The following is an 11,193-nucleotide window of genomic DNA, read 5'->3' on the forward strand; positions in this document are numbered from 1 at the left end:
GGATTAAAGTTTTTCATGATATATAAGTGGGTGCAAACCTCATCTTATTGAGTTGGTTCAATGAATTACTAAATACTAATATAATAAACCGTGTTGGATATAAAAACATAAGTTTGTAAGAAAATGTTGTTTCAAATGAACCCACTCTAGAGCAAACATCACCAACGTTCAAATGAACTTAACATGATTTGTAGGATCCCATGAAAAATGAATTACTTGTCTAAATCAATTGATGCTAGTCTTGGTAAGTTTTGATGTTTGGTCATGAATACTCTCATCCACAGTTATATACTTAAGATAATAACAATAACAAATTTAAAATATTTTATTTACAACAATATTAACATATTAGTTTTGAAAGATAAAAATATAACAAAAACATGTGAAAAAGTAAATCGCAAAAGCACATTTTTTTATATCTAATTTTAATACACAATAGAAATTATTTTCTTCCCATATGATTTTGCATTTACACAATATAAACTTGTTTTTATTATATTCCTTATGAATTCATTGTGTATATAGATTACATACACAAACATTGTTACATCCCAAAAGGAAGTTTTCAAACTTACTCAATAACACGTTACAACAATAACGAGAAGATATTTAATATGGAATACAGTGTGTATAAAATGAGAGTTTTTTTTTTAAAGAGTAAAGAACAAAATTTAGATAAGCCATAATAAAGTTCTATATTTTATTAAAAAAACATTTTAAGTCCATACATAAAGATTTATACCAAATTCTAATGGATAATTCTATCAAAGTTGATAGATCAAATCGGCTCATTTAAAACTAAAATATAGTAAGTAACAAACATAACTATGTAAGATTAGTTTTTTTAATTAAACTGAATAATTGAATTTGATAAAAAAAAATAACCAATACCAATAACAGTTAAAAAGATACAATTAGAAAAATAAAACACTTTAGAAAATAACTAATTACTCACTAGCATAAATATGGACACTTATAGAACGCAGACACATATACGGATGAATATACGTATAATCTCTAAGATGTAAGATACGAGAATACAAATATATTATATAATTATAAATTAAATAAATTAATAATTATTATTTATGTGCACAAGTATGTTTAAGTTTTTTTATAACTAGTTTTATAATTATAATTATAATAAAAAATTATACAATAAATTTGAGTCTTTAGAAAATTAATGTATTTTTTATTTTAAAATTATATTAGATCTGTGCTAAAATTGTCAGAAACCTAAAAAATAATTTTTGAATTGGATATTTCACTGATACGTGTCCTACAAGTGTCTTACGGGTTCGATATCATTTAAGAGGCGTGTCCGAACTTCTCATAAAAATTTATGTGATTTTGTTTTCTTTTTATTTTTCAATAAAAAATAATAAAATAAAGTATCCTCTTAATTAAAAAAGAAACAGAGATTACATAATTGCATGTCTTACAACAAATTTCATTAGAAGAGACAAACAACACTCAGTGTTTGGATGAATGAGTACAAATGTTGAGTTTTAATTGTATTAAATGCCTAAAATAGGAATTTATAATAATCCAAGTTGATCGAGGAAAACTATTTTGTTTTGAGTGTGATGGTTAAGAAGATAACAAAGGAAGAGATAAAATAGTTTTGGAAAGATACGTAATTAATAAGTGAAATTGAAAAGAAGAAAATACCCTAAGAATTAAAAATGGTAATAATGATGATGAGTATAAATAATTATAGTTTATAATGAATTTGGTCGCAGTATCTTCACCGTATGTTAAGCACGTTATCTTTTTATCTTTTATTTGATAGCTTCGATCGATGAACTCATAAAGTCGTAAAGAATATCTATTTATTTATATTTATCATCAAAGTTTAGTTGGTGGTGATATCAAATTCCAGCTGTTCTTGTTGTTTATCGAAACCCGCGAAGGAATCGAAATTGAAATCCAAGTGTGAACAGAACAGAAGAACAGAACACAACACAGAGGTTGATTTGTTTGTTCCAATCGGTGTTGTCGGGGGCATGGAGAGTGTGAATGATCTGATCCAAGAGGCCAAGCTCCGCACTCTCTGGTGGGCCCTCTGTATATTTGCCGTTTCCTATTTCCTAACTCGTAAGTTTTCCTTCTTCTTCTGATTTCCTTTGATTTCATCTCAAGCTTTTCCCTTTAGTGTAGTATTACTGTGAAATTAGTGAATTAGTCAAGAATTTCGTGTTTCCACTCTCAATTGTTATTTGCTTTTTGGAATTAATAGCTCCAGCTTTACCAATTTCGCTTCCTCAGTCTTTATTAATGCTGCTTGAACTCATTAGTAATGCTTAAGAGTGTGGAACTGAAATTGTATGGATTAACTGATCTCACTGTGATTTTGTATTATGTGTTTGTTTGCAAGCGTGTAACTTGTCTTGTTCTGTCTAAGGTGGCTGTTTATGTTTTTTTTTTAGTTATGACTTGAATTGAAGTGTTTCTGTGATCTTGTCTTTGTTAATGGGAAAGAAGAGAAGAGTGTATTGTGATTGTTATTTAATGGGTCTTCTTTGACCTTATGTTGTGTATGGTGATTATGTGTTGTAGATACAAGTAAATCAATGTGGATGAATCTACCCATGTCGATCATATTTGTTGCGGGGCTGCGTATTCTTTTTAATAGGGTGGAGTTCCGTTGGAAGGTTCAAGAGCCTAAACCGCTGACCTATTTATCACATTTGGAGAAAAAACAGTTGTCTCTGAAGGATTCACGCCTCACTAGTTTACCTCCCCCTGCGAAATGGAAGAGAAAAATCGATTCCCCTGCTGTGGAGGCTGCAATGAGAGAGTTCATTGATAAGATTTTGAAGGATTTCGTGGTTGATTTGTGGTACTCAGATATTACTCCTGATAAGGAGTTTCCGGAGCAGATTCGGGCAATAATCATGGATGTTCTAGCTGAAATATCTGGAAGGGTTAAAGAGATAAATCTGGTTGACTTGCTGACAAGGTATCTGGTTTTCCATCTCCTTTATTTGCTGCCAGGAAAAGTATTATAAAAACTACTAATTGTCTTATCTTTCATTCACATTTCAGGGATGTAGTAGATTTAATAGGTGATCATTTAGAACTTTTCAGAAGAAATCAAGCTGCTATAGGTGTTGATGTTATGAAAACATTATCTTCTGAGGAGAGGGATGACAGATTAAAATTCCATCTATTGAATTCTAAGGAGCTACATCCAGCACTAATATCTCCTGAGAGTGAGTACAAGGTGTGAGTGGAGTGTTCTTGTGTTATAATAATTTCCTTCGATAATTATGACTTGTATCTTATCTAATGAATCTTCTTTTTGTCAGGTTCTTCAGCAGCTAATGAGTGCAGTTTTAGCTACAGTACTAAGACAACGGGAAGCTCAGTGTCCTGTGATTCGTTCTATAGCTCGAGAATTATTAACTTGCTTGGTAATGCAGCCTATTATGAATTTGGCAAGCCCTGGGTATGTTGAATATTTTATCTTACATGTAATAATTCATTTTTGGAGAGGTTTGGTGGATCATAACAAAAATTGGAGTTTCATTTTAACTGCATTTATTTATAATTCCCATTTATAATAACATTTTTATCTTGATAATTAGGTATATTAATGAACTGATTGAAGCTCTTATTCTTCTCCTTAATGATGATGATACGGAAGGTATGGGCAGTAATCAGTCAACTAATGTAGCAGGTCACCATCATGGACATTCTGTTGTCAGTGAGGGTGGACACAACAATCTCACACCCTCTAATAAGAATCCATCATTAAATCAAGGAACTGAGATGATATTGGCTAAAACGAGTGATCAAGGAGGGACATCATTGCAAGGTAACAATCTCCATCAAGAATCTTCACAGGCCAGGCCTGCTGATTGGGCACGAATGTTGGAGGTTGCAACTCAGAGGAGAACTGAAATTCTCATGCCCGAGAATCTTGAGAATATGTGGACAAAGGGAAGGAATTACAAAAGGAAAGAGAACAAAATTATCAAAGTTGGCTTTCAGGATCTTCCTGCTAAGAGCCCCTCTACAGACAGTTTGCCTCCTAGAAAATTGGCTCAGGAAACATCAGCAAGTAAACGTGGAAAATATGAAGATGCAGAGGGGAATTCTCCTCTTCCAAAATTTAATGCCTTGGGTTCAGATCCCCTACAAAATGTTGCAACTGCAAAAATTTCAGAATCTTCTCAAAATCCCGAAAAGGAATTATCTTTTGCGAAAGATCTTGCTACTGATGGTTATGAAAGTCCACTGAAGAGGTCCAATAGTGCTTCTTCCTTAGGAATCCTAACTAACAAAGGAGGCTCCATAATTTCAGAGTTTTATAACCCCGAACTTGAGAGGCACAGTGAAGGATTTCGGGGAAAAAGTTCTTCTGACATGGTTGTCAGGAAAGAAAGGCCGTTGGTTTCTAAGCTCCGGTGCCGGGTATGCACTTTTGGCTGTAATAGTTTTCAGATATAGTATTCTAAAATGTATTATTAATAGATATAGAATCTCTTTAGTCAGTTGGTATGGCCTTTTATGAATTGGAATGAGTTTGATTCTGTTGGTAATTGATTGTTCTTTTTTTAATTTTAAACACTGCAGGTGTTGGGAGCGTATTTTGAGAAAATTGGCTCCACATGTTTTGCTGTTTATTCAATTGCAGTGACTGATGCACAAAATAAAACTTGGTTTGTAAAAAGAAGGTTTACTTTTTTCCTACTCTTTCTTTTATAATGCAATTGTGAACAATTTATCTTTGTTTGGTTTTTGAAATTTAACAGACAATTTAATTGTACAAGGTGTAATTATTTTTACTTTTTAAGTTCGAAGTTTTAAGTTCCAACCATAAGATTAAATGCAACAATAGAAAATTATATATTATTTTCACATCGTTCTTTCCACAATTGAGTTTAAACTGCTCCATAATACAGAAGAAATTTGTTCAATCACAAAATTGTTTTATTCCAAACCTTTATATCTCTGCTTTGACATGTCATATTTTGTTTTGGTGATACTCAGATTCAGAAATTTTGAGCGATTGCATCGGCATCTTAAAGATATTCCCAATTACACATTGCATTTGCCACCTAAAAGGATATTTTCCTCAAACACAGATGACGCTTTTGTACATCAACGTTGCGTTCAACTTGATAAATATCTCCAGGTATCTTATTCCTAGTCCAAGAAATATTCTGAAGTTTCCCTTTATATGATTTTAATAATTAGATCTTGCTTCAGGATCTCCTATCAATAGCTAATGTTGCTGAACAACATGAAGTATGGGATTTCTTTAGTGTTACCTCAAAGGTGTGCATCTGCTTGGTATTTCTTATCTCAACCTCTTATGAGGGACTTTTATATAATTTTTGCTTGGTACTAATGGATGTGAAAATTGACAATGACAATCTATGATCTAACAACTATTTTTGTTCTGCTTCACCCCCTCAGAACTACTCATTTGGGAAATCTCCTTCGGTGATGAAGACCTTGGCAGGTATCTGGTTCTAACATTTTGGTTTTATGCCATAATGCTGTTAAATGCTCAGGCTGTAGCCATTCGATATAAGCTAGCCCTCCCTTACTGTTAATTTTATAGGTTAATGGAGTTTTTATTGGAATTTTTTTTTTTAAAATTTTTGAAGCCCTAAACTTTTGAATGTTTGGTTACCATTAAAAAAATAATAAGGAATAATTAATTATGCCGACTTGTCTCGAGGTTAGCAAGAAATAACTTACACATTACTTGTTTCATAAATTGCACATACTTCCCTTGCACATCCCTTTGTTATTTTTAAGGGTACTATGTGTGTGATTTGTACATAAAAATAAGGGACATGTGTGCAATTTAAAAAAAATAAGTGTCTATGCCAAAGATAGTATATAAAATAAGGGATGGATGTGTTCTTTTTGAATCAATTAGGGTCTTGGTGTAATTACTGCTAACCTTAGGGAAGTAAGTTTAACGAGCCCCAAAAGGAAAGATTGCGTAAGGGGGAGAAAAGCTTCCTGCTGTACCTATCCAGTGTGCCTTTTCTGGGTTATTTGAGGACTCAAGCCCTTAAGTTGGAAACTTTTCTGTGCTTCCTGTTGTGGGTTGGTTGATCATGATGGAATAAGGGACTTGGCAGCTATTCTATTATAAGGTTGATTTAGGTCCAAAATCACTTTCTAAGTTATGTTTTAACTTAATCATAATTTGAAAAAAGGTCTTTTAAATCTAGACGTTATTTGTCTGTGTATGTTTATTCGAAATTCAATATTTGAATTTTATTTTAACAGTCAATGTAGATGATGCAATGGATGATATTGTACGCCAGTTTAAAGGGGTTTCAGATGGGTTGAGGCGAAAAGTCGTTGGTTCATCATCCCTCATGAGTGAGGGATCTGTTACATCTTCTACCACATGGAACTTGTCCTTGAATTCAGATGAAATTGACAAAATCATTCCAAGGCAAGGTACTTCAGAAAGTGTGTTAAGCTCCGATGAGGAAGGTGAAAAGAACAACAATTTTGATGATGAGAATATTGTTAGCGAAGTAGCACAAGTTAGTGGATTGCATTTTGACAATGCATTGATCTTAAAGGGTTACTCATCTCCATTAAACAACCGTGATGAAGAGTCCAACAACTTGGATTTTGATAGAAAGCATGATATGGTGGTGGAAGCTAGGGTTGGCAATGATGTTCCTGCTACGAATTTCATTCTGATTCCTGATAATTTGGAGGATCCAGTTGGAGGGCCACCTGAGGTCTGTCTAGTCAACCAAGTTTGCTTTTCTTTCTGGTTTACAATTTGCACTTTAGCTGTTGATTGAGAAACTTGGATCTCTGTTCTGGTGCTTGCTGCTGTGTGCTTAGTATACTTATTAGCTAGTCATTGTTATTGGGATGCATGCTAGAATACTGCCCATTTGGTCAAGCTGGGAACAGCTTTTACAACTGATAGTCTGAGACATGATGAAAACCATAGAACATAGTACTTCTCTCTCTCTCTCTCTCTTATCTTCCTTTTTGAAAAAAAGTCTGATGATTCCTTAACAAGTAAAAAAAAAATATTCTACACTTTTACTGGGTTTATTCATTCAGTGGTCTGCTGTAGCTGCTCACTCATTTTTTCTCCCTCCTTGGGGAAATAATAGTTGTTTGAAAACTAGAGAAAATGAGAACTGTTTTTTTACTTGGATTTTACAGAACATTGTCTGGATCCTTTTCTTTTCATTCATTTACGAGAACCTTTTTTTTTCTGTTTAAAAGACATATTAAGAATATTGACAAGTTTCATATTTTCCTTTTCGCAGTGGTCCCCACCTAATGTTAGTGTCCCTATTTTGGTTTTGGTTGACAACATATTTCAGCTTAAGAAAAGAGGCTGGATAAGGTATACCACTCTATCTGGTTGTTCTGTAACTTTCATGTAACTGCTAGAAAGAATGTCTGTAACTCTGAACATTTTCCAAAAATATGTAATCTTATTCCAATTTGAAGAAGCTTCTTTTGATTGACATTATAAAATATTAGGTAACATGACACTGTCAAATTGTTTTAATTTAGCGCTTGCAATTTGCTAAATTATCATTGATGATCATGCAGAAGACAAGTCTATTGGATGTCAAAACAGATATTACAACTAGTGATGGAAGATGCAATTGATGATTGGCTCCTGAGACAGATACATTGGCTCCGGAGAGAGGAAACAGTAGCCCAGGGGATTCGATGGGTCCAAGATGTAAGCATTGAGCCTAAACTTTATAAACATTTAGAGGACATTGTTTGCCAACTAAGAAAAAATAAGCTTTTAATACAAATAAACAGTAGTGAAACTAGACTTGGTTGTCTATGGCCTGATTAAATAACCATTTCTCTGTTTGATGGTGTATATAAAGCACTGGATATAGTTATAATGGGCTAATTGCTGTTTGTTAATAGATACCATGATTGGACAAAGTATCTGTCATATCCATAGTACCTCAAAGAGAGCCACGATGACAATGTTATACTAATTAAAGAATAGTGTAATCAAATAAGCCTACTTTAGAACTGGATTTCAAAAGTTCCCCTTAAAAATCTGAGCTTTTCATTCCATTATTAAAATCTACTGAACTGCATAAGTTGTGCATCATAAAAGCTTTTACTATCTATGCTCTTGCTAATAGCTCTAAAACTAGTTGAAACAAATTGGTCCAAGTTATGAGAGCAACTCAATTGTTTGTCAATGGCCAAAGGGTACTCTGGATGTAGTTGATTTCTGATCAAGTAGTGTTTTGTTAGACATGCAGAACTGAAGAGCTATTTTACATATTTATGCGATTTTGTTCTTATAAAGGAATACCTTATCCTTCTTGGCTCCATCTTTGTGATTTTCTTTTTCTTTCAATGCTTGAAAATGAAAATTCTATAACCTTTTTGCCTAGTGTCCTTGGCTCTTCTTGATTTCATTCTTGTCAAGCCCAATATTCTAATCCTTTGCTTAAGTTTTAGTGGAGGCCCAAGATTGTCTTTATATCCTACATACATGTCTTCATGCAAGAGGCCTTTGTGCTTAATGTGTGGAGAATGAACATGCACAGACCTTGTGCTCAAAGTACTCCTTTCAAAACACTCTCCCTTTGAACTTGCTATTGGGATACGGTAACAAAGTCTATCCAGATGATGATGTGAGGTCCTATCCTGCAGCTTCGTGCTTCATATCCATTCTTGAATGCAAGGGTGTGTGTGTGGTTAGGTGTCCCACGTTGGCTACTTATGTGGTCAAAGTATTACCCTATTAGTCATAGACTTGGGTTATTCTTTTCCCATGAACCTACTGTTGAGACTAATTTAGGCCCAATTATTTTCTAATAATACTCTTGTGCGAAATTTCTTTATATGAATGTACAGTTACCACTTGAATTTGGATGGAATAATCTCCAGAAGACAAAGAAAAAAGGATAAAAAAATATAATTTACGCCAACTTGTGCAAATGTTTCATGTTGTATGGTCATGTTTTCAGGTTCTCTGGCCAGATGGTACGTTTTTCTTAAGAGTAGGGATTCCTCGGATGATAAGTAGCGATGATGATCAAATGCCTTCTCAAACAACAAGCAGATCAGGCGGAAGCAACATCAAGAAATCTGAGTCAGGCTCTTTTGAGGAACAGCTTGAGGCTGCTCGTAGAGCAAGTGACATCAAGAAACTGTTGTTTGGTTAGTTTTATTTCCTGTAGAATTTGAGATTGCTGATTACTGGTTAGATATTATTCTACTTTGAAATTTTATTCAACAGCATTGGTATTCACATGGATTTTGACTAACTAACTAATCAGCATTTGCTTTAAGTTCACGGTAAGAGTGAGACAAAATTATCACCAACCACATTTATGCTATGTGTGAATTTCATATTTATACTATCAAGTGTTTTCCATTATTTAATCTTCTTTCCTGTATACAACAACAATAGTTTTATATCTCTAGGTTAAAATTGGTACATGAACCACATTAATGCAAATATCATTCTACATTTTTTTTATCAAAACCTCATAACTCAATGAGGAATTATCGAAGAACCAACCAAAAAGATTTAGTCTTTCATGTGGAAAAACAAAAGAATTACAAAGAAGAAAAGAAACTAAGAAAACCCTATGAAGCTTCCATCTCATTCTACATTTAGTAATGGATTTTTTTGGCCCTTAATACTATCGAGAGATTTTTGGTGAACCTGTAATCCCATAGTCACTGAAGAAGGTCTTTGAATGTTATTGTACTTCCATGTTCTTCATGCAGTCTTTAGAATGTTGTGTTGACTTGTAAAGTTCGAATTTTTTTGTTACCAGATGGAGCTCCAACAACATTAGTGAGCCTAATCGGCCATAAGCAATACAGACGTTGTGCCCGGGATGTATACTACTTTAGTCAGGTTAAATCCATATCCATTAACCATTTCTGTATTCACTTTATCCAAACTTCTTTCATTTTCTCTGCTTGAAACGTTTTCTGCTTACTAACAACAATTCTATCATCTTGTGTTTTAGTCTAATACATGCGTGAAGCAACTTGCTTATGCAATTTTGGAACTTGTACTTGTATCCATCTTCCCTGAGATGCGGAATGTTGTGTTGAGTGTTCACCAACACGTCAAGAGTTCTTCTTCTATATGACATAACACGTTTTATGGCTTTGCTGGTGTTGCTGGTGGGATCATGAATGTCCAACTGTATAAAACATAGGTTTAGGGCGTGTACATACATACATAGATACCCATTGTGATGGGGATTTTGTATTGTTACAGACTCCAGAAATGCATCTACTCAATATTCTTTATTCGTTCATATTTGGGATACCAGATTTTATTTTATTGGGTTCTCTTTTCTGCATCTTCAATACACATTTCAGTACATGCATTCATATTCTTGATAAATACACGTTTTAAGGGCTCATTCTTCCTATATACCCTACAAATGTCTTCCTACGTCTTTTTAATTTTAAAAATATATTAAATCTCAAACTTATATCATTCTATGCCCTTATTTTAAAATGTACTAGGTTATGAACTCGTACTATATGCGTGGGATTTTACTTAAAAAATATTTTTTTTGTTTATATGATACTTTAACTCAATAATGTAAAAATATCATAGTGTATAACGGAAGAATGTAATATATAGTTTATAATTAATATGTAAATGAGATGAATAGAGTATAGAAAAAATATAATAGAATAAGCTGATCGAATTTTGAAATTATGTTAAGGAACTACATTGAAATAAAAGTATATAAACGATTACCGAATGGATGAATAAGAAAAATGGTAACATGTATTGATTATAAAAACTGATTATATTTAATAACACTTTTATACTATATTTAAAGTATATATAGTGTACACTAAAGTTTAAATTATTTTTATCTCTTGAAATAAAAATTGTTATGTTCCCTTAATAAATTTAATTTATTCAAAGGTTTATTCTATATTTTTCTTACTAAGTTTGAAAATGTTCATCCTCTCATCGCAAATCTCCTTGCAAAATAATTGTGGTTGAATGAAAATTTAGAGATAAAAAAAGAAAAGTTACCAAGAAAAAAAAAAGGAGAAAATTTGTAATCCTTGATCAAAGTTTTAGAAAATGTAACAATAAAAAATTAGTATGCTAAAGCTGAATATTTGAAGTGCTTACCACCCTACTCTCCTCATAGTAGTTAAACACAAACAATTAATTTTTAATTAAAAGACAATCCAAAA

General features: G+C 32.9%; 1 protein-coding gene across 5 annotated transcripts; it reads left to right on the plus strand.

The window, feature by feature from the left end:
- Positions 1-1,708: 1,708 nt before the first annotated feature.
- LOC137808783 (phox domain-containing protein) lies at positions 1,709-10,283 on the plus strand. Of its 5 annotated transcripts, none has more exons than XR_016519373.1 (15): positions 1,709-2,097; positions 2,560-2,962; positions 3,049-3,226; positions 3,312-3,451; positions 3,591-4,419; positions 4,582-4,667; positions 4,999-5,143; positions 5,218-5,286; positions 5,428-5,473; positions 6,259-6,728; positions 7,278-7,357; positions 7,570-7,705; positions 8,970-9,162; positions 9,789-9,871; positions 9,987-10,283. XR_016519373.1 is itself a non-coding variant. In XM_068610059.2 (15 exons), the coding sequence occupies exons 1-15, from the start codon at positions 2,007-2,009 to the stop codon at positions 10,110-10,112; spliced, it is 3,090 nt and encodes a 1,029-aa protein (XP_068466160.2). In that variant the 5' UTR covers positions 1,709-2,006; the 3' UTR covers positions 10,113-10,283. The 5 variants fall into 5 exon arrangements, 4 of the variants coding, with proteins under 4 accessions (XP_068466160.2, XP_090156077.1, XP_090156079.1 ...); XM_068610059.2 differs by having other exon boundaries at positions 4,582-4,682; XM_090299951.1 differs by having other exon boundaries at positions 1,735-2,097; positions 3,049-3,215; positions 4,582-4,682.
- The last annotated feature ends 910 nt before the right edge of the window (positions 10,284-11,193 follow it).

This window comes from Phaseolus vulgaris, chromosome 3 (assembly GCF_051622355.1).
Source record: "Phaseolus vulgaris cultivar YP4 chromosome 3, ASM5162235v1, whole genome shotgun sequence".
Taxonomy (NCBI): Eukaryota; Viridiplantae; Streptophyta; class Magnoliopsida; order Fabales; family Fabaceae; genus Phaseolus; species Phaseolus vulgaris.